Below are 23,662 nucleotides of genomic sequence, written 5' to 3'. Positions count from 1 at the left end.
CAATGAAGATTATTGTAAGCGATGAATTTGCCCTAGAAATCCTTCCTCGACCCCATTCTCTACCAAACATATAGCCCATCTACACCCAATTGTGGAGTAACAATAGCAACATAAAATAATCCCTTTAATCTTCAATTGGAATGAAATGCTCTGATTTTGTTTACAAATTAAATAAACGTCCTGTCACGTGATACGCAAAAGGCTTGTTTACGCTCAGTGACGTAATGCTTCATGCTCGAGCGGACCTCCCCGAAAGTAATGATCCCGATATCCATGGCTAGAATGTGTAATATTATGTAATAATCAACACCTGTGCCCTGAACTAGGATAATTAGAGCATCATTGGGCTTCCGGGCGCATGTGTTCATTGTTATACGATATATACACAATAGGAACAAAATACTTCATTTCTAGTCTAATTCTTGAAAATTAAAAGTGCTTGATTCAGAAAACTGATAAACAGTTAATTTGATGAATTGTGATCGGAGTCCTCCGTATGCGAATACAGGTGTTCTTTTATTTCGGTCGCCAAAATTATCAACAACCGGGTATCGTTACTTATGTCAGGAATATGTCACACTTGACAACATTCACAAATATGCGTTCTCGGTGTCGGAAGAGATCGTCTTGGCATAATGTCGTTTTGTCACAAAGGCGGATGTTAGAACAAAACCGGCTTTAAATAGATGTTATGCATTAGTAAAATATATTTTTCTGCTGACGCGTTTTGCAGCTTCTCTCAATCCAACCAAAACTTTTGGATACATAACATAATAACTTCCTGATGTAGGCTCACTTAATTGTGTGCAGCGAACCAGAAACGATATTTAAAAATGAACGAGTGCGGGTATAAAATCTGATTGTCAGGTTAATTTAGTTTTAAACACATCAATCAACTGCAACAGGTTAAAGAATTCGTTGTCTGTAGGGCCAATTGAGTTTGCATGCACAACCTTAGCAGTAAATCTCCGCCGTGTTTTTAAATTGGTTATTTGATTTATTTCCATGTACTTGTACGTGCTTAGTTTCTTATATACTCGCCCATCTGTCAAATGCCTGGGGTACTTTGAATATCTCAAGTCACGTGGATTTGTTATTATATATGTTATTATGAACGTTTAAAGTTTTCTCGGTTTTGATTGGGTAAGCATTGCTTTGGACGGCCCGGCACGTCCAATGAGATTTGAAACTTTCGCAACTCGTTCCGGATTGTGTGTGGTTCCGGTTTGACTCATCGCGAGACTGCACGAGATAGAACGTGACTTTAACCGCCAATTTCAAAATCAAGCTGGGAAGCTGAAAGTCCGTGCTTCTTGTTCTAAAGTGATCGGGACGCTGATGTTTACAAACAAAAGACAATGGATCCCTACACTGAGGTAAGTTATTCACGTGCATGCATCTCAGCTCATGCAATCACGCAGGCACACGTAAGCTCGAGACAAATGGAACTTCAAACTTTGTGGCGACGATCATTTTTGCGTCTGGGGCACACCAAAATACCATGACCATCTTTTGAGAGTTTACTTGCTTGCAGCCCGGGCGGCTTTGCATTGCTGGATATATTTGTAGACTGTGATCTCATCATTATGCCCTGGAAAAATTGTGCCAGTGTGCTTCGCAAGATTCTGAACTGAATTAAGAAGTCTGATTTTGAATCAACACGACCAGGATAAGTGAAAAGGCTCAAGAATCCTAAAACAAAATCCAGGACATCGTGATTATTCCTTCTTGCTGACTTGCTTTTGTTTAAATATCAAGGCAGAAATTCCCTCTTCAAAAGCTGGCCAGTAATGAGGGATAAGCCCGAAGGCATGTAGACAAATCTAACTGTCAATTTGAAAGTAGACCATCTGTTCAAATAGCCAGTTTTGTTTGCAATGCATTGATTAAAATCTACGAATCATGGAAGAAATGCAATGTCAGACAAGTTTTGACACTGATGTTGAAATAGACATCAAAGTAACTGTGATTGATGGTGATGACAGGAGAGATGGGGACTTGATGGTAAGTGGTCATGTGACACAGCAGTCTCTGAAAACCTGTTTCTTCTCCTTCATATTGATCCACTCCAAGTATTTGTAGTACTAGTAGATACCCAAATCATCAGTGTGCACCTTTCGTTAGTTCATGAAGTTAGGTATTTACTTGTACAAGTTTGATTAAAACTGACACAATGACAGACACTGAGTTTCTTGTGTTAGTTAATGTGTTTTATGTTGAGATATTGCTGTAGCAGTTATGCTAATATTCATAGGCAGATCCAGAGAGGGGTGCAGGACTGCACACCCACACCCTTTGTCCTGAAAGTTTATTAAATGACCAATGAAACGGCGTGAAAATGAAGTGTGCACCCCTCCTTTCTCAAAAGTGTGCAACCCCCACCCCTTCTCAAAAAGCTGTATCCGCCCTGATATTTAACTATATGCAACCATCAAAATTTCAATATTTACTCATGCTGGATTAAAAAGTACAGGAGTTGATACAGTTGTCTATCTAACAACTGCTGCATATATCTCTTCCTCAATATTTTTACTAGTCCTTGAGTCCTATGGCCATGTTTCAAAAGCGCCATGGTACATTACTACTTTCTACATGGTAAAATATGGCCTCAAAATTATTTGTGTTTCAAACAAATTGAATAAACAACATGGAAAGGTTGTAAGTAAAAGTAGCATGTGTTAACCTGTATTGAGTACATTTGGTGACAGTGTCTAAATATCAAAATGTTCCTATGTAAGTAATCAAACTTCTGAAATTTAACTGACTCTCAAATGTCACAATTTCCTCTACGGAAACTACATGCACTTATCAGTATTACAAGTATTACCTGATATTGAAACAGGTGCTAATTGTATTATAATCTTACATATAAACCGCCTCTGTAATGTAGCAGTTAGAGCATAGAGCATGCAGAGGAGAGCGGAAGGTCACGGGCTCAATCCCCAGCCACGTCATACCAAAAGACGTTAAAATAGGTTACTTGTTGGTCCCTACCTGGTGCTCAGCATTAATGGGTACAACAAGGACTGGTCGGTTCGAGTCAGCATAATGTGTCTGAGTGGGGTATTCATGCTTAACTGCAGCATGATATCTCAGTGAGCTAGCTAGCACTATTTATATAAAACTAGTACAAGCAGCCACACATACTTCCATGCATGCACATAGTTATGTGAGCAAAATATTCTATGTATGACATTAAACGATCATTTCACCTCATCCTCTTTACATATAGCAACAAAATCCATCATATTTGCCATTGTATTGTATCACAAAACTGATAAATGAAACATAGTTTGTCACTCAACTTTCCAACAAGGACATTTGACATTTTAACCACGACCCAGTTGCACATACAACTGCAATACATACTAACCATGGGTGGAAATAACTTTAAAATTGCTAGTGTATGAATCGGTACAGTGGTACATGTAAAATCACATTTATTGAGAATTTACCCTGATAATTTTTCCACTATACTAAATGCAAATTTTTCATAAATTGTTGATTTTTTGCAAATAAACAACATAATTATATATTGAAAGTCAACTGGACACCGTACAGTGTGATATCTAAATTTGCTTCACCTCACCTCTTACATACAGCAAAAAACACTGGACATTATCGACATCGGGCAATGGGTTATTTCCACCAAAGGAAATAAATTTTTAACCACAGCCTCCAGTTGGACTAACATGCCAAAAGGAACTCAAAAGTAAACCATATATGAAGTAGTAGCATAGATTATAGAAGTAGAGATTACAAACATGATAGTGTGAAATCACACAATTAATTTCAACTTTTTGTAAACATGCATAACAATTTATATGACATTTATTGGTAATATTTATCAGTCTGATCCCAAAGTAGATGTCATATGCTTTTAAGAAACCTTTAGATTAAACAGGTATTCTGAATGTACTAGATGAAAAATATTGTTTGATAGTTTGGTGTATCATGCATGTTGCATCTATCAATTATAATATCCTGTTAATTAAAATGTGAGATATGATACATGAGATTTACATTGATCTGTCGATGATGGATAGGAGGCAGTCAAGGTATAAATGCTGAATCCTAGACATGTTTTGTAAGAGTGATGATCTTGTCTTTGTGAGACGGAAGTTCTGGTTGTCTTAATCCTGATTAAACAAGATTCAGTATCCAATCTGTACATGTTACGCCAATGTAGCATCACACTTATCATAACCTTTCAAAGGTAACCAACCCATGAATGTCCAGGTTAGAACTGATGTTCAGTAACCAATGCTTGTCGCTAGAGGCTTACTCAACAGGATCAGGTGGTCAGACTCGGCTGGCTTGGTTGACACAATTGTCAATATTGTCATCGGATCCAAATTGTCCAGATCCATGCTCATGCTGTTGATCACTGGATTGTCTGGCCCAGACTTGATTATTTCCAGACCGCTGCCATATAGCTGTAATATTGCTGAGTGCGGCATAAAACTAAACTCACTCACTCATTCAAAGGTAACCTGTGAACATGGACATTTGTATTCATTTTAGTGTTGATATTTTTAAGAAACACCTTTGTATATGATCAAACAGCATTTCCATATAACAAGATAGCAGGGTATGAATAACTGGAGTGTATTAAACCTGATAGCGTGTATAATTACATCCCCACAAATGTACTAGGCCCATGCACAAACAGATGAAGGTTCATCTCATCACCTTTTGTGAACGCAGTCAACATTGATCAGTGGTTGCTTGACAGTCAGAAATCATGGTACAATAATCTCCCTGTTTGACAGAAACTGATAGAGAGGACCCGAATCAACGGAGGAGATGCTGAATCAGAAGCTTGGCAAGACACCTGACCCGCCTCAGAAAGCCGAACACCACTTGGAGAGGACACAACAGAAAATATCATAGAAGATCAACAGCAGAATGATGGTATGGAACCGCAACCTTAAATCTTCATATCTATAAGTACCACTAGGGACTAGCGTAAACATTCTTCCTCAAAGGTTTGTTGCTTGTCCTTGAACAAGACTGAAATTTACATGAAGCAGAAATGTACATCCAGTACAAACAATGTATAGAATAATTTAAAAGATTTCCACCTGTAACACCCTTTGCATAAGAACAGATGCATTTTTTTATCATGTTTATAAAAAGCCTACCCTAAAAGGCTAAACCTAACATAGTGCTAAATCTTAACCCAAACCCCTAGAAATAATCATATTATATAGAGTACATTTCCAACTCTTACTTACCAATAATTGCAGAAACAATTCATATGGTGTACCAAGTGGTTAAAGCTTTCACTCTTCACACCAATGACCAGATTCGATTTCCAATGTGGGTAGAATGAGTGAAGCCCATTTCTGTCAAATTCTGGTGTCCCCTGCCATGATATTTGCAGGAATATTGCTAAAAGCTTGCATAAAACTAAACTCACTCACCTGAGGGACACACATAATGATATTCACTGTACCAAATTCTCAACAAAATGTAAAGTATGTGTGATTATAATCATTGTATCTTCGACACTGCCACCATGACTTTACATCACCCTCATGTTTCCTTAGGACTCCATTTCCATGACGTTTACATGACCTCACCTCATGTATACCTAAAACAAGACACTTTTGAACTATTTGTGGGATGTGTAAGTTTTTCTTCAAGTTCAGCATGTTCAGTGTTCTTTATAGTTACATGGTGGTTGGAATGAGGTGTTTGAGCCAAATTAAATACTTTCTAAAGATAATTACAAGGAAAACAAACGACGATTCGCCGCATATTCCGTGAATCAAACCGTAGAGTTCCCTTCATGAATTCAATTCAATTAAGCTATAACGCTACTTTCAGGTCACCAGAACTGAATATTACGGTTTACGCTCGGATTAGAATATTTCACGATTTTTTAAAGGAGCATGTTTTACTTGAACACGTGTGTACTTTTTGAAAGTAAGATATGCAAGAATGGAATATGTACTAGCCTTGCAGTAGCGCATTTTAAAGTCATGTTAGTTTGCCAAGACTGCACATGGTACTGTCAACTATAACTATTACATACCAAATTTGAGTGTCATGCGAGATCACCGCAGGTTATTGCTGTGACAAATTAACACTGTCAACATGGGTGTTCCATATTGCACATCAATCACTTCAACTACAATTATTAAGTGAATAATTATTGTCTGATTATGTAATTTTTACCCATTATTCATGATAACGGATCATATTCACCAGCATGTTCAGTGTTCTTTATATTTGTTGGAATGAGGTGTTTGAGCCAGTAAATACCCTTCAATATTTGTACACTTTGCACTTGAGATCATCTGTGCTAATTGAATTAGTACACTCACTAAATATTTGACTTGTTACACAACGGTTATGACAGAGACCCCCAAATGTTTATGCCTAATTTTATGCCCACCACTGAACATCATGGGAAAGTAATGTGTAACTGTTATTCAGAAACATTTTTTTGTCATTATTGCACTTGTGGTTTTGTCAGATTCCCCTAAGCGTCAGTGCTTACGTGAGAGTGAGAGAGAAGCAAAGGAGGACACCCCAGCCATCACCGGCGTGCGTTCACGACTGCAACAGCTGTCTCACCAGAGAGAAGAATGGTCCGACACTGCCGATACAGGTATGTCAAGATCCGAGTCTTCAAAAACCCATGCTGGGAGGCTACTAACGGGAATGGGTGGTCGGGTTCGCTGACTTGGATGACACATGTCATTGTATCCCGATGGTAGATCGATGCTCTTGCTCTTGATCACTGAATTTTGTGGTCCAGAGTTGATAATAGGGTTGGGAAGTGGTTAAAATCTCATTTATGATATTTTCCTGGTTATTTTGTTAATGAAAATTCATAAAGAAAAAACATGTAGTTCTTTGTTTATTTTGTTTTGCAAATTGAAACAAAATGCATTTGTAAAATTTTTTGCACGTCTTTAAAGGATGACTAGTATGTTCGGAACATAAACTTCTTGAAGTCTTTAAGATAAATTCAATCATAACAGGAACGAGCTTGTAGTGATTATGAAATGTAAATTTAATGACAGACAAAACCAGCCTTGTGAAAAATATTATTAATGCAAACAAATGTTCCAGAATTGTTTGTGTTCGATTATGAGAAAACATGATCGATTGCTTGGTCATTTAATCACTGCGACCAATCTTCGATTATTTCAATTAATCGGACCACCACTAGTTGATAATGTACAGATATAGCTGGAATATTGCTAAGAGTGATGTTAAAAACAACCAAAACTAAAGGTGGGTCAGAGCTAACTATCAAAGGGAGAGGGGGTGGCTCAATAGTGTTTATTCTGCAACCTTCTACTGATAAACGTTTTATGTATTGTACCAGTGGGCATTCCAACTAGAAATTAGGGGGCCGTAACATTTTGTACTGCTAAAAGTTTGAAACAGTCCTGTTTGTTAATCCATCTAAACGGGCGGTGGGGTAGCCTAGTGGTTAAAGCGTTGGCTCGTCACGCCGAAGACCCGGGTTCGAATCCCTACATGGGTACAATGTGTGAAGCCCATTTCTGGTGTCCCCCGCCGTGATGTTGCTGGAATATTGCTAAAAGCGGCGTAAAACCAAAACTCAGTCAGTCAGTAATCCATCTAAACAATTCCCATACCCTGATGCTATCCATTTGTGCAGCAAGCCCGGTACCTGTGCCGAGGAAAAGTCTAAGCAACTGCCTGGATGATGAGAACACCCCAAGCCAGCAACCTCCACCATCACGCCGCGGTCGACTGGCTGCTCTGGCACAGAACATCAACAACTGGGAGGACGATCTCAGTCAACCAAAGATACAGTAAGTATAAAGATGTATCATCATGATGGCCTGATTATTTTGCACATAAGTTGGGGAAGACGAGGGCAAATTTGTTAAGGATATCAACTTTCATTGCCTTTCATGTATATATTTCTAAGGTTTCGGTGGTTACTTCTTGCCACCTCATTGGGTGAATGATGCTGTTGAAGTGGAGTTGTTCATCATAATGTGAAGCATATTTCTTCAGCTTATCTGTTGCTTCTTGGATTGTAAAAACAGATGGAGTAGCATAGTGGTTAATGCATTAACTCGTGACTTCAAAAACCCAGATTCCATTCTCCACCTGGGTACAATGTTTGAAGACCATTCTGGTGTCCCCTGCCATGATACTGCTGGAGTATTGATAAAAACAACGCAAAAGTAAACTCTCTCACTCAATGGATTGTAAAATATGTGAGGGAGACGTCCATGTGTATGAGGCGCTTTGGTATTTGACTTTGATAGCTTTCTTCTGCGAGATATATGATATATCTGGGTTCTGTAATATAGCTATTGCATATTTACTGATACAGAGATGTCTCTGTACATTTGCAGAAAAGAAGAAGAGAAGAAACCAAGATGGCAGCCCCCAAGGGCACCATCAGAAGATAGAAGCAAGTCCCATGCCGCTCCATGTCCCCCTACTGGGGTACAGAACTCCCCCAAGAAGTACCGTGCACCCCCGCCCCCCACCACTGTCCAGCCCGAGGTTGCCAAGGTATCCCCTGTGAAGCAGCTTCGCCATGCCCCAGCCTCACCGGTCAAGTCCAAGCTGACCTTCGGTAACCTGTCCGGCAGTAGTATATCCACACAGTCCCCATCAAGAAGGGTTGAGCAGAAACTGTCCTCACCTCTCACCCCACAGGTACGGGTCCCGCCGAAACACGATGACAGATGCCTCCCTGCACAGATCCCGGTTAATGTCCGAGGACTGAATGAATCTGATGGGGAAAGGACCGACGAAGAACCAACTACCAAACCGGTATCGGAGAGGTTCAACTCCTGGGCCAAGAAAACCACTTGTGAGACACCGAAAGCCAGCAAGCCTGTAGACCCAACTCAGACACCTGTGTCGGCTAGAATGGCTAACTGGGAAAAGAAGGTAAATCAGACACCAGCTGCCACTCCCACAGTCACAAAAGTTTTACACACTCCTAGACAAATGTGTACCCCAGCCAAGCCCCAAAATGCTCCAAATACAGCAGATAGTAAGGTCATTAACACCCCTCGGCAGATGGGTACCCCAGCTCGGTCCCAGAATGCACCAGCTCGACCTATAAGTACCCCATCAATGGCAGCTGTTGCTAAGAGTTCCCAGCCAACACCAAAGGCGGAGAGACCAGTGAGCATGGTATCTGCGGGTTCTGACGATCCAACTTCCCGTTCGGTATCGGAGAGGATGGCTAAATGGCAAGAACAGACCAAGCCTCCGCCTGTGGAGGAGGAGCCAACAGCATATTCTGTCAATGCTCGTATGTCGGCATGGGAACACATGTCATCGTCGAACCAGGTGAGCTACATCAAGAAGGTGAAGCCAGGTGAACAGCCAGCATCTCCCCAGAGCTCCCCAACCAAACCCCCTCCCCCAGGGTCAGCAACCAAGAAGGGCGTGACCCCCAGCAAGGTTGTGATGGATGCAATCAGTGAGCGTGCCCAGCAAATAATGGCCACGTCTCCTACTAAGTCGTTGAAGTCCTGTCCACTATCGCCAAGCAGCGCCAGCGGGACGATGAAGAGCGTCCACCAGCGTCTGATGGAACAGACACACAACAGCAGCAAGAGCCAGGACATCATGGAGAAGCTGAGGACGGAACGGATGGCGGAGCTGCAGTCCATACAAAACAGGTGGAAGAACGGCATACTGAAGGAAGACGACCCATCTGATCAGCCAGTAAGTAGCATGGGTATATACTCACATTTGTACTTCACTAGTCCTCACTTTATCATATATAGGAACACCTGAAATCTGGCAAATTTCTACATGTCCTTTTGATAACTACTGGGCAATTTGGCTTGGATTATGGCACTTGAGGAAATTTCGAGTACTTTTGAGTACTCAGTAATCAGTATCATGAAATATAACACTTTGGATTTTGTATTCAAGTTTTGTCATTTTCTTTATACACATTCCATCAATTATTTGATAGTTCTTATTCCAGTTTGTGTAAATATATATATATATATATATATATATTAAGTAATATTCATCTATTTTACCAATGTTTGATATATTTTGTTTGTGGATATCTGTATGTTTCACCAGGACTGGACAATATTTTCATAACAGTTGTTACAGAATGATAATTACCGGTAATCATCTAGTTTCAGTGCACTATTATATCGTGATCGCGTGTAAATCTTGTACATTCAAATCTGTAGGCATCCCAGGCCTGCGCTAGTGCCACCACTCCCTCAGTGACAAAAGAAGAGAAGCGAGAAGCTATCCGAGCCAAAGCAAGGGCTGGTGAGTTAAAGCTGCTTCATCTTAATCTGTTTGTGTGGTGTTGTTTGATCGGCATTCTGGTAGCTGGTCAGCCAATAATGAGGCATACAACTTTATGGATGACAACTTATTGTTTATTACATAGATTAATGTTGCTGTGTTAATGTTAACCTGCTGTTTGTCACCGTGGATATAATGCCATAGTTTCCCCTGGACACACTGTGGCATTATAACCAGGGTGTACTGTATATACTCCTCATCACTTGGTTGTAGTCACTTCTCACTTGATAACACTGTAAGAATCTACACCGAAACGTTGCTCTATGCAATAAACAAAAAGTTGTGTGCCCCATTGTTGCTTTTGAGGTAGTGTTGGGAATTGGTTAAAATGTTATAATTGATGATTGGTTCATTACAAACCGATCAATCATCGAAAATAATTGGTTATAAAGTCATTTATGAAATGTTCCTGGTTATTTTTATTAATGCTCAAATCAACAAACTAATGGGTGTGCAAAATTAAATAAAAGGATGACAAGTAGTGCAAACCTCAAAGCGTAAATCAACAAAAATCGTGCATTTATTAATGCGTGCATTTATTAATGAGGAGGCAAATCAGGAAATTGTTGACCAGAATGACTATACTCACTAATGACTACACTCACAACTTTGAGAAATACTATACTAGTATTTAATCCGACTCTAGTGTAAACATCTTAATTCCCCGAACACATGGGCGTTTGGATCAAAGACGGCTTTCCTTTCAACTGTTAGTATTAGTAATTGACAGTAGACAGGATGATCTCAGTTTGTAATCTCAAGACAAAAGACGATGACAAACGTGTTGATTTGAGGATTAGCGTCATGAAACCTGTCCATGCTCGCTGGATGCAGAGAGCAATTGAAAAGGTAGGCAGAAATCGTGAGGTAATCTTACATGGATGGCAGTTGGCAGGTCTGCTGGACGTGGTCCAGTGAGTTCAAACCTTGTAAACTAGACTGTTTATTCAAAGACTGTAATACAACTTAAATGATTAGTGCTCAATCTTTCTTCCCCAGAATGTATTTTACTTGTTGATATAATATAATGTCGATGTTATTGTGTCAATAAAGGAATTTTTGTGAATCTATCGTTCGTCTTTGTTCACTGGGTTATCGTGACCAAAATACTAGTAATAACGATATCGAGTGCAAAAGACAATATAATAATGACAACATAGCCAGGAGGTTTAAAGATTCGAGATTTATTAATGCGCTTCAGATATAGTGTGGAGCGAGCAGTGCTTTTTAGCATTAATAAGTAGCTTTGTGTTCGATTATGAGAAAATTGATGGCATTATTTTATTGATTTACAGTATTGAGGTTAGTTCGAGTTTTGAGGAATTTGCTGACTGCTGTATTAAACAACAAACTAACAAATAAGAATCACTTCGTGGTTTATATTTTGTACATGCTTGCAGATAAAATTGCACACTTTTACGCTTTGTCAGCTCACCTTTGCACCTATTTTCATATTCAGCTTGACAAATTATCATCCACTGTGCTATAAAAGTTCTGCTAAAGTCAACAGATCTGTGTGCAAGGTGTTGCATTATCACCTTCATGTTACTGATACACTGCCGGCTTTTTAACATTGCTTTTCTCTCATCTACACACAGAGTTTGACGACAAGCTAGCTGCCATGGGCTTTGACCTTTCAGATGAAGGTCAGAACATGGCTTCCTTCAACTTCAAGAACGGCAACAACCAGCAGTCGTACAACCAGCATGTTGCAGCTGAGAAACATGGTTCTGCTGGACAGCCCCCAGCAGGATGTATCCCCCCTCCACCACCGCCACCTCCTCCATCAGGGGCAGCACCCCCACGCAAGCCACCATCAAATCATGGCTCTACTGCATCCAAGCCACCAGTTCCTCCAAGTTCGGGACAACAGCAGCCAGGGAAAGGCACCAGCATCTACAGAATCATCTCCCAGAAAGGCAACGCTCCTGCACCTAGACCTTCACAGCAACCTGCTTTTGGCAATGCTGTGCACAGACAGGCTTCCATCAACAGCCGCAAGGTACAGTTTGACGACAGCTTTGACAGCACGGATGAGAGCGAAGATGTGAGAACATCACAAGATGAGGACACTGAATCTCAGACGGACATTACAGCTCCAGAATCTGACTCGGAACCAGAGACGGAAGATGTATCAGAGTCTGAGGTGGAGGAAGTTGTGATGAGAAGGAAACCTGCCCATCAGAACAGACCACGGCCTCCAGTGTATGAAGAGGATGATGTTAGTCTCAGTGCATTTGTGCCTGACTCTGTACGCAGACAGAGTGTCCTACCAGCCGGGCCGGAGGATCACAGACAGAGCTTCACCAGCGAGACAAGCTTGGATAGTTTCGAGGAGCCCCATCATCCAGCACCCAGGAACACGTACCGCAGCACTTCGAACCTGAGACAGATGGCACAGGACAGTTCTAGCAGTCTGGCCAGTAGTGTAGAGAGCAACAGGGACGATATTGATGACCTCCTCGATGAAGCAATGGATTCGGATGAAAGCGAAACTCCAGTTCCTGCCCCGGTAAGTTACCATAGCAGGACACATACTTGATTCAGGTTTCAATAGGACAGTCATTGAGATTAATTTTCATAAATATATCAACCTTGAATCAACATTATTCTCTATCATATAATATCGCCAATTGGGGGCGATATTTAATGGATAATTAGCATGGCTAGAAAATGGAACAATCTGAGACCGGGGGAATGTTGCTTTGCTTTAACTTGCTAACAGGAGCTGATACGAAGCATCTGATCACTCTTATGGGTTCACACTGTCATATTTACTGAGTTGGCTGATGTATGCCATGTAAAATTGCATAGATAACTCCTCATGTCAATCCCTTTATTGTGTGGTCCAGACTTGATAATTAACAGATAGCTGTTGTATAGCTGGAATATTGCCCAGAGTGGCACTATTAAATAAAAAAAGAAAGATCAGATGACTGAAGACAGATATGGTCAATATAACTCACTTTCATTGACATGTCAAAGCTTCGTTATATTCAGACATCATTAAATAGTAGCAAGGCAGTATTAGTCATCGTTCATGAAGTCGTGGAATTTAAACATTATTTAACAATATATCAGAAAATACATATTTCTTCCCCCTTCCGATGGCCATCTGCCAACATACCAGTAGCCTGTTGAATAAATGACGGTGTATTTCAGCGGCGCCATCACCGCCAGACCAATGAGGGAACAGATAGAAGTCTTATATACAGTGTCAGTGCCTACAGGTCAAGCAGGTGAGGCCATTTGTTGCCATAGTTTCTTCACTTCACTGCCTGGATGCTATGTTTGTAATGTACATTTTCTAATAAATCGCTGCATTTCTGTGAGATAGAGTTTAAAGCCGAAGTAATCTTGAGTCTCAGAACAGTATCAATCTTGTTTTGAGTTATATTTGAACATAAACAAACATAGAGGGTACATCAACTCATGGACCACCTCGTGGTGATGTGGTTAGAGCGTCCGCCCGGAGAGCGGAAGGTCACGGGTTCGATCCCCGACCACGTCATACCAAAAGACGTTAAAATATGGGACTTGTTGGTCCCTGCCTGGAGCTCGGCATTAATGGGTACATTAATCGGAGTCAGTATAATGTGTCTGAGTGGGGTATTCATGCTTCACTGCGGCATGGTATCTCAGTGAGCTAGCACTATAAAACCCGCTGAAGTCTTGGCTAGTACAAGCAGCCGCACATACATATACACACGCATGCACGTCGTCATATGAGCGAAATATTCTCAAGCACGACGTAAAACCCAATTTCACCTCACCTCACCTCATGTCCCCCTCGTGACCAGTGAACAACTTATAATGTATCGTAAACCCCATCTTGATTTGAGCTCGCTCAGTTTCTGTCAACTTATTGTATATCTCCAGGCATCTTCAAGCTCCTCCACCAGCCAAGATGATAATATCTCGTCACAGCAAGTACGTGGACAGTGAGGTTCATGAGGAGGATGTGCCCATGCCTCATCACCCGCCTCCCCAGGAACAGAGGAAATCGGTGCAGGAGCGGATACAGGTGGGTGATGTCTCGTACCACTCGTCATGGCTTTAGTTCCATATGATATGTGGTCCCTGTAGTGATGAGCTCCATATCCTTTGTTGGGAAGTTTTTCAGCAAACCATTAATTGTCTTTGAGAATGACTTTCGTGTTGTAAGGATCCTAGTTAGAACTGGGTACCGTTGTACAAAACAACCTTAGCGTTAAGACTACCTTAAGTCTATGTTAAGGTATGGGAGTTACGGTCACCTTAGCGTTAAGACTACTTTAAGCCTATGTTAAGGTATGGGAGTTACGGTCACCTTAGCGCTAAGACTACGTTAAGTCTATGTTAAGGTATGGGAGTTAGGGTCACCTTAGCTAAGACTACCTTAAGTCTATGTTAAGGTATGGGGGTTACGGTCACCTTAGCGCTAAGACTACCTTAAGTCTATGTTAAGGTATGGGAGTTACGGTCACCTTCAGGCACCTTAAGTCTATGTTAAGGTAAGAGTTCTGACCACCTTAGCGCTAAGACTACCTTAAGCCTATGTTAAGGTATGGGAGTTACGGCCACCCTAGAGCTAAGACTACCTTAAGTCTATGTTAAGGTATGGGAGATACGGTCACCTGAGTGCTAAGACTACCTTAAGTCTATGTTAAGGTATGGGAGTTACAGTCACCTTAGTGCTAAGATCGCTCTGTACAACGGCTCCCTGGTCATCAGCAATCCATGTTTTTTATTAGAGGTTTACTGACTTGGTTGTTACATGTCGTCATATCCAAATTATGTGTAATGATGTTCTTAATGTCAGTCACTTGTTTGGTCAGGACTTCATTATTTACAGATCAACAGACCATGTTATAGCTAGGATATACAGTCAAGCACTGTTGTGTCGAACTCTGATAACTCGATATCTCGGTTGTCTCGATATAACATCTCGGCCCCGGAAAAATCCATCATAATTTATCATTATTCAAGCTCTTTTAACTCGTCTCCCTTGTATTCAGGAGCTTCAAGAGCTGGTTCAACAAGAGCAGAGTGTTATCATGCAGACCAGCAACGCACTCAACCAGTGCTGCAGCAAGGACTCGTACTTCGCCGGCTCCCCAGAACAAGTGGAGTGTAACCGGGTCCTGCTTGTGGCTTGTACGTACATGCAGTTCACTTGTCTTGTCAAATAACGTCTCTATGACCACACATGAGTAGCATTTTTTTTCAAGTATCAAGATGTCTTCTGTTTATTTAAAAGCTTTTTATCAAAATATGGCTGACTGATTCTGGTCATCTTGTTCATCTAAAAGTGAACTGATTAACGTTTTGTTGCAGGTCAGAAACGCCAGTCCTACATGTTGGAGATCCAGAGACTGAAGAACACAGGCAACCTTGACAAGACTGGCCCCGGACCCAAGGGCTCTCTCACTATAAATGACATCCGCCTTCCTCTCAAGAAAGAGTTTGTGACAAAGATTGGAACATCACAAGGTGAGACCTTACTTGGGTGATAGTTTCACACAACTCCTGATTTGCTCTGTCAATGTACAAAGGCTAATGCTGATATATGAAGTTGTTGGTGCAAAGTTTATATTAACTCTGGCGATGGTACTGTATTTCCATCACTCTTTTTAATGTATGGTGAAAATGTGCTTTTGTCTTTGGAATTGATATTGAGCTTAGAATATACTTTTCTTATGATTTTGTCATTACTGAGTTGTCAGGCCGTTACATACCTGCTTGTGTGTATAATTGTACATGATGTCAGTGAACTGGGCAGTCACACTTGCTTACCGTGTTTTACTGCACAAATGCACGTGAATAAAATTGATAATAAAGAAATTATTACACTTGCAAGTGTGCCACACTTGCTCGTGTAATAATCTCTATGTATGCAGTGTAAACAGTTGTGACAAAGGTTAGCAGCTGATCCTGGATGAATGGAACATGTTTCAGATTGTATCAGGGGGTATAAGAGGTGTATAAATGTCTTTGTTTACAGTCATAATTGATAAGGTATTTTACTAAAAGATTCAACGATATAACATAGGTATGAACATATATGTTTATTCATGAAAAGTTCAGATAAGTCTCTACAAATGATAACCAGTATAATCTTGTGTTGTGCAGATAACACAACGTACTACTTCATCATCCTGATCCGCAAGGACACACAAGTGATCTGCACACAGATGCTCTCTACTCACGAGCCTATGATGCGCGGCAGCCTCGACTTCCCCAACCTCATCAAGATCAACGGCATCACCGGTGACTTCCGACTGGACCTGGAGATCTATGGCATGGTGAGTGTTGCTGACTTGTCCAGACTGAAAACTAAATCCTTTTGGGGTTTAACAGTAGCTTTAAGAACTTTATCTGACCTTTTGGGGGGGATTACTGAAGACTATAGACGTTTTAAAACAAATATGTTGTTACTTGGACCTTTTAGGCCTGGATCATTCATCTGATAAAGGGTTGAGCAGTAGTGCTAAAATTGTTTTAAAAATGTGAAAAGTTGTCCATAAACTTTTCCAGTGTTCATACTATCCAAATTTCTGAACATGTCCATCAAAGACTTTAGTAACGTGGAAACAAATTTTGGTAATTAAACACGTTTCTTTGACTATGGATAACATATTACTCGAAAATAATAAAAAAAAGATTGATTTATTTTTTTATTGCAATTTTTATTTTTTGTCACATTGCAGTCCATTTCCAAGGAAATACTTACTAAGGATAAGAAGAAGCCGAAGACACCCAAGAAGTCAAAATATCCAATGACATGTAAGTGGTAGTTTAGATACACAAGGCTTCACATCGACTCTTTAGTTTCTCTCCATCAAAGACAGTGTTCCTTCTCCACAGCTGTTTTACCAGTCAGTAGGTAGATGACAGATTTGTCTCATTCCCCAGGTGTGGTTTTGTACATTGCTCTGCCAGTGATAAAGAAAATCAAGATATAACTGATTATGTACCTGGTGACCTGGGGTGTTTATCAAAGAATATATTCCCGATCTCCAGGCCTGATGTGACCATGGCCTCTAGCCCTATCTAACAGTATACCGGGGCGGTGGGGTAGCCTAGTGGTTAGAGCATTGGCTCGTCACCCCCGAAGGCCCGGGTTCGATTCCCCACATTGGTACAATATGTGAAGCTCATTTCTGGTGTCCCCCGCCGTGATATTGCTGGAATATTGCTAAAAGCAGCGTAAAACCCAACTCACTCACTCTAACAGTATACCACAAATGATTCTCTATGTTGACATAGCAATCAACTTAGTTACTGCCTAATATGGTTACAGACCAAGGGAGAGGTGAGGTGAAATTGGGTTTATCGTCGTGCTTGAGAATATTTCGCTCATATGACAACGTGCATGCGTCTGTATGTGTATGTGCGGCTGCTTGTACTAGCCCAGACTGAAGCTGGTTTTATAGTGCTAGCCCACTGAGAATACCCCACTCAGACACATTATACTGACTCCGAGCCGACCAGTCCTTGTTGTACCCATTAATGCCGAGCGCCAGGCAGGGACCAACAAGTACCATATTTTAACGTCTTTTGGTATGACGCGGCCGGGGATTGAACCCGCAACCTTCCGCTCTCTGGGCGGACGCTCTAACCACTACACCACGGAGGCGGTCAGACCAAGGGAGATATTTAGGGCAATAAGAACATAAAGAAATATTGATCAAGTTGTATCCGATTGAGTACCGTCTTATGCCTAAGCATTTAGCTCACACCATCAAACACTAAAGACCCCCTCCCCCTTTGGATCCACATATGGTGTAATGTGTTCCAGAGGACCTAGCATATAGATGAGACAGTTGATTCATGTATTTTGATGGAATGTTTGTGTTTTCAGTACAAAGTCCGGGTGGCCCAGCTGCCGTGAGGACCACCAGCTTCAGTCACATCACCACAGTACCCATCACCATGAAGTCATTAGACAAGACCTGCTTCAATCTGGAGAGGGTGGGTACAACGTCAACCTTCATAATAACTGTCTTACCTATCATGCAAGGGTATTGGTGCCATTATACTTCATGCTCATTGGTCAGTTTACTTCAGTTTAATTCATTGTTGCAAAGCAGTACATAGCGCCATCTATTCATGACTGATTGTTGGAATGACTAAAGATTTCCGTTGTTTGTGATGTGTTTATCGAGCATTGTCCAAAAATAGATTGAGTTGAAATCTCCACATTTTCCTTATAAATAAACAAAAATCATTCAGGTTAATTCCATATGATTGTGAAGCCTTTTCTGCATTCTTGTTACAGACTTAATGCTAGATTCTGTTTACAAGAAGGGTCTTGGTGTTACCATTTGCTAGAAAGGTACTGATGTTGCCATGTGTGTTGCAGCTTCCCTACCTGTCCCCACTTCACGGCAGCATCTACCTCCGACTCAAATGTCTCATGGAGGCCAATGTGGAGGAGAGAGGCTTCCTGGTGAGTTAATACTTACTTCCTGACTTATGTTGATAATAGACACAGTAATAACTGGCTCTCTCGTTTGATAAATTGGAATATACCAGTAAGAGATTCTATTTGATGGGAAGTTTTTGAATGTGCTGTAATGTTGCTGATTCATGGAAGTAATCATGGGATTGTTTGTTCTTTAAGTGTACAATGCTTTCATACCTGGTATATAATTTTTCCAGACAATGTTTGAAGATGTGAGTGGCCTTGGAGCATGGCATCGGCGGTGGGTGGCTCTGGCTCGTAATAAACTGTGTTACTGGAAGTACCCTGACGATGAGAATCGCAAGGTGAGCATTAAGTTTTGTGTGTCTGGTTATAGAATCAGGGGACCATTTATTATTTCTATTCTCATGTGTGCAGGAAAAGACGTAAAAGTATAGTCCGTTTGGCTCAAAAGCGGACCGATGAATTGCAATCTAACTCGAACACTAATAAACATAAAATACTCAATGAAACGCTGATCATAATCAAAACATCATACCAACTCTGTGAGGTTTTTGCAGAATTTTTGTCCTAAAAATAAAAAAGTTGTTTAACAATCTATCATTAAAATATTGACACAGTTCACTATTTGTTACGAGGGAGGAGTTCAGAGAAAGGGACAGCCAGGTGATCTTGAACGAGACACAAGACTCCATTTCTCCACACATCTCAACTGCCCCCTTTATTTGTGAAGGCAATCTGCTGAGGACTTCTCAATTAATATTTCAATAATACACTGATTTTTGTCCTAGGACCCTATGGGTATGATTGACCTGAAGCGATGCATCACAGAAAAGGTTGGTCTGATCCCACGGGATATCTGTGCACGACCTAACACATTTGAACTGATGACAGTTCGCCAGCCTCGTCAAGGAGAAAGAGATACCCTCGTCAGTCGGACATACAACACCATGACAACAATCAAGTAAGTTGTACTTCTAGAAATAATTATCATGGTCGGATTTGCCTAACAGTAGAATGGGAAATAAGATGAGCAACACTGCTTTATTCTCAATTTCTGTACTATAAGCACGAGTGGTTTGTATCCCTTCATAGGAATGTTACCTTGGTTGGATATTGTTTCAGTACCAAATGGTGTCTTTATGAAACGATCTCAGCAGATTCAAATCTTTTACTTTCACAATGCCTCTCTGTTAATTTCAAGGGACACACCCAAGCTTGTGAAAATTACTTTTCTGACATTCTGTAGGGACACTGATGATAAGACAAAATCTTAATTTGGCCACAACACTTTACATTTTACCAGTGCTTCAGTCATTAGTTGCCACCGACGATCAGATCATGAGAACTCAGGCTATTTTCATCTGCCACATAATACTGTTCATATTTTCCATCTTTGTCAGGCCCTTATGAATTTACTGGCTGGAATGTTACTGTCTTTGACATTATACAACAGTCATACTATATCTTGAAAACAGGTCCATGGCAGGGTTTCTGTCTGTTCTTCGTAAACATTGATGATGTACTCTTGTATGAAATACTAATTGTAGTTTCCTTCTCTTCACAGACACATGCTCTCAGCAGACACAAAAGAGGAGAGAATCGTCTGGTGCAACAAGGTCAACCGAGCTCTTGCCAACATCTGCACATGGCACTCAGATGCCCTTCCCCCCAGTGAAAATACCCAGCAAAAGCTAACTGTGATAGCAGACATTTAACTTGCCAGAATGTGTCAGTGTGCGTGTGAGAGAGTTATCTCCCTGGAGGACATCAGGAAGAGGCGATTGATCTGTGGAAATGTCTGTCAGCAGACATTATGAGACTGATCCCGACAGCCAGCTGTGTATTGTGATTGTGTGGTTAGGGACGAACTGAGGTGCTGCATGCTGGCTTGTTCTGCAACTGTGAACCTAACAAACATTAATGAAATTCAACGTATCAACTGTTCGATCAAATCTTCACTCTCTACACAAATACAAACTTAACATAAGATTGGTTGAAACATAATTGCTTGTGCCAAATATTAAGACCAGTACAAAACAGAACAATACGTTTTTAACTAACAAAACAATGTAGTCATGCAGAGAATTAATTAAAATTAAATTCTATGACATAATCCATAAACGTAACTATTATTACCTCCATATTTTCATTGCATAATTTGCCTACAATGAAAGACATGTAAAAATTTGTTGTCAACGTAACTATTCATATATATTGTAATTATTATCATGTATTTATGTTTTAAAGTACCAATAGTCAGTATAGTACACATGTATTCATTCTGTCTTAGAGTCCCTACTCGTCTTGTCTTTCTGCTCAGTCAAGCCTCTGGGCATCTTCGTCTTTCCACTCCTGTCTAGGGTTGTAACCAGACACTTGCTGCAAGTCAACACACATCTTTACAGCCATACAATACACAAAATCTTGACACCTAAACGAGATTGGATCATCGCAAACAAAACATATGAAAAGCTTGCGTCATTGAAACTACAAACATTGGACGATGCAAAGCAACATGAAATATGTTTAATTTTATAGCAAGCCCTGTTGATGCATGTCTAGGGGATGTGATGCTTGTTTTGTGGAAGATGATGTTGAAGCTCTGGTGAATGGTTCCAGCCCTGTTCTTGTTCTTGTCTGTGAGTTGGTCAGTATTTGTGATATAGCAAAGAGCATCAAACAACGTGACCTCAATCAAGATATGTGTATTCAAGTATTTACATATCTCTGTTTGATATTGGTGATAGTAAAACCAGACTATATTGTGTTGGACACTGTTAGAAACAAGTGAACACTGTAATGTTAGAATCAGCTGGTCTGTAGGTCAAAGGTTAAAGGAGGTTTTAAGACGTGGACCAGAATTTGTACAGTTCTGTAGTGTTGTGATTTCAGATTAGACCATGAACACTTGAAACAGTAGCCGATCATATGTTATACTGTACTTGGATATAAACTGTTATGTCTTTACGTTATCTGTTAAATAGGGTTCCTGATGATAAGTAGAATATTCCTCCTGTCTTGTCAAATACTAAATATTTAAATAAAGTATTGCTAGAGAAGAACGTTTTTTATTGATAAGGTACACTGTGTTTAATGAGACGGCAAGAATATACTCACATTTCGTACATTTAATAGTGCTGCTTAAACATAAATATACCATGTGCAATTTTTAGTTATTTAATGTTAACATGTATCATGATATTGTGGATATGGAATAAATTCATACAAAACATGATGTGGGTTATTTAAAGTTGTTTGTACGGGGTTTGGGGGGTTCAGAGCATGGGTGCCGGTTTGTCCGTGGATGTGACTTTGTCTCCAGCACACTTAATATTCTTTGTAAGATGGTTGATGGATGCTTTCTGTTACATCAAGAAGATACAGGAGTGTGGCCTGATTCTGTTGCAGTGTACCTTCTACTTCCTCCTGGGGTAGCCCTGTGGTTAAAGTGTTCGCTCGTCATGCCAAAGACCTAGGTTCGATTCCCCACATGGGTACAATGTGTGAAGCCCATTTCTGGTGTCCCCTGCCATGATGTTGCTGGAATATTGCTAAAAGCGGCGTAAAACCAAACTCGGTCAGTCAGTCATTGCGTGTATCACTCGGAAGCGATCGTGCGGAAAATAGCATTCGGAATCGTTCGAGTTTTTTTAGGTAAAGGTTCAAATGATATGTGCGAATGTTAATTTTCGCGATTTGGTAAGCTGTGTTCTGATTGGTCAGTCCAAAAGGTTAGCTAACGCGACCTTCTACAAGGTTTTGTTAGACTCCAGTGTATAGCAGTGTAACGAATAATACTGAGCCTAAGTTTACTTAGACTGGGGTAGCCTTGTGGTTAAAGTGTTTGTCACACCGAAGACCTGGGTTCGATTCCCAACATGGGTACAATGTGTGAAGTCCATTTCTGTGTCCCCCACCGTTACTACGTAACCACATGTTAACAGTGGGTATTGATGGGTTTGGGACTTATTCAGGATTGAGCTCACTTGTATGAGGAACATAGGGTAACATTAATTTTGGAATTTAACTGTCTTTCTAAAAAGCATTCTAGTACTTTTGGGGTTTGAGTCCTATCCTGCATTTAAACCATATATCAACTTCTGATAACTTATTTAGTAATAACAATATTATTGCACAAAGTTATTCATTACAATAATGGCTGTCACTGCAGGGAGCCCTCAGGTTGTAATCTGTCGGTCCGTCCGTGTCTTGACAGATTGCAATATTTTCATTCGTGAAACTGTTACTTGTACATAGGCTGGCCGCAGTCTTTTGTGGTCCTCAAAACTTAGTCATTCAGTAACAGTAAGTGGGCTGTAATAGAGGTCATGTGTGCATGATGCCAATATTCGATAAGCTCAGTGGTTAAAGTGTTTGCTCAGCATGCAGAAGTACTAAAGTACTGTCAGAAATAGAAAAAAACTGTTATTTCACATTTACATCTACAATTGATGTAGATGTGAAAGTGAAAGTTCGGCCTAACTATTGTCTCAGTGGTAGGGAGATAGGAAACGTAAAAATTGGACTTTACTCAGGAGAGATAAGTGCAGAAATGAACAATGTGGGTTTTTTCTAAGTCCAAATCGACTTATTTGGAACAGACCATGGCTTAATGCAAATTAGAGGGCGATGATATTGTATTACAAAGGAAACTTTTTAAATACCCATTTTGAAATTAGACTTGGCTTCATTATAAACGATAGCTAACGTAAAAAAATAATATTAATACTGAAACTATTAAGGATGTAGCTACCATGGAGTCTCACTGTCACTATATTGAGAAACAGGTAGGAGGGGTCGTCTCAAAAGCAAAACAAGGACGGGTGTCGGAGATGGTGGTTTGGGGTCGTGCTGGGGTATAGAGATATCAGCTAAGATCAAATGATCCTTCAGAGGAATTAAACTGGGGAAGTGAACGGCATGCCATAAAAATTTACAAAAAAATAT

The 23,662-nt window shown here is 40.4% G+C and overlaps 1 protein-coding gene across 1 annotated transcript; it reads left to right on the top strand.

Moving 5' to 3' along the window:
• The first annotated feature begins 1,902 nt into the window (after nt 1–1,902).
• LOC124287890 (anillin-like) lies at nt 1,903–21,948 on the top strand. The gene is made up of 18 exons (XM_046724370.1): nt 1,903–2,004; nt 2,709–2,733; nt 6,485–6,619; nt 7,646–7,802; nt 8,358–9,693; nt 10,182–10,266; nt 11,904–12,817; nt 13,468–13,544; nt 14,185–14,329; nt 15,303–15,441; nt 15,622–15,777; nt 16,417–16,589; nt 16,995–17,070; nt 18,149–18,258; nt 18,650–18,736; nt 18,949–19,056; nt 19,504–19,676; nt 20,280–21,948. Exons 1-18 carry the CDS (start codon nt 1,903–1,905, stop codon nt 20,428–20,430), a joined length of 4,149 nt encoding a protein of 1,382 aa, XP_046580326.1. The 3' UTR covers nt 20,431–21,948.
• The last annotated feature ends 1,714 nt before the right edge of the window (nt 21,949–23,662 follow it).

Source organism: Haliotis rubra, unplaced genomic scaffold (assembly GCF_003918875.1).
Source record: "Haliotis rubra isolate DU_JTF1 unplaced genomic scaffold, ASM391887v1 Scf408, whole genome shotgun sequence".
NCBI lineage: Eukaryota > Metazoa > Mollusca > Gastropoda > Lepetellida > Haliotidae > Haliotis > Haliotis rubra.
Note: the sequence above shows the minus strand (reverse complement) of the source record. Positions and strands in the feature narration are given on the sequence as shown.

What these genes read in the sequence shown, in the direction of transcription:
- LOC124287890 (XM_046724370.1), top strand. Translation starts at nt 1,903, where the DNA reads ATGGAAGAAATGCAATGTCAGACAAGTTTTGACACTGATGTTGAAATA. An exon ending in AAACTCCAGTTCCTGCCCCG is followed by an intron (nt 12,818 to 13,467) that starts GTAAGTTACCAT and finishes GGTGTATTTCAG; the next exon opens with CGGCGCCATCACCGCCAGAC. An exon ending in CCGGGTCCTGCTTGTGGCTT is followed by an intron (nt 15,442 to 15,621) that starts GTACGTACATGC and finishes GTTTTGTTGCAG; the next exon opens with GTCAGAAACGCCAGTCCTAC.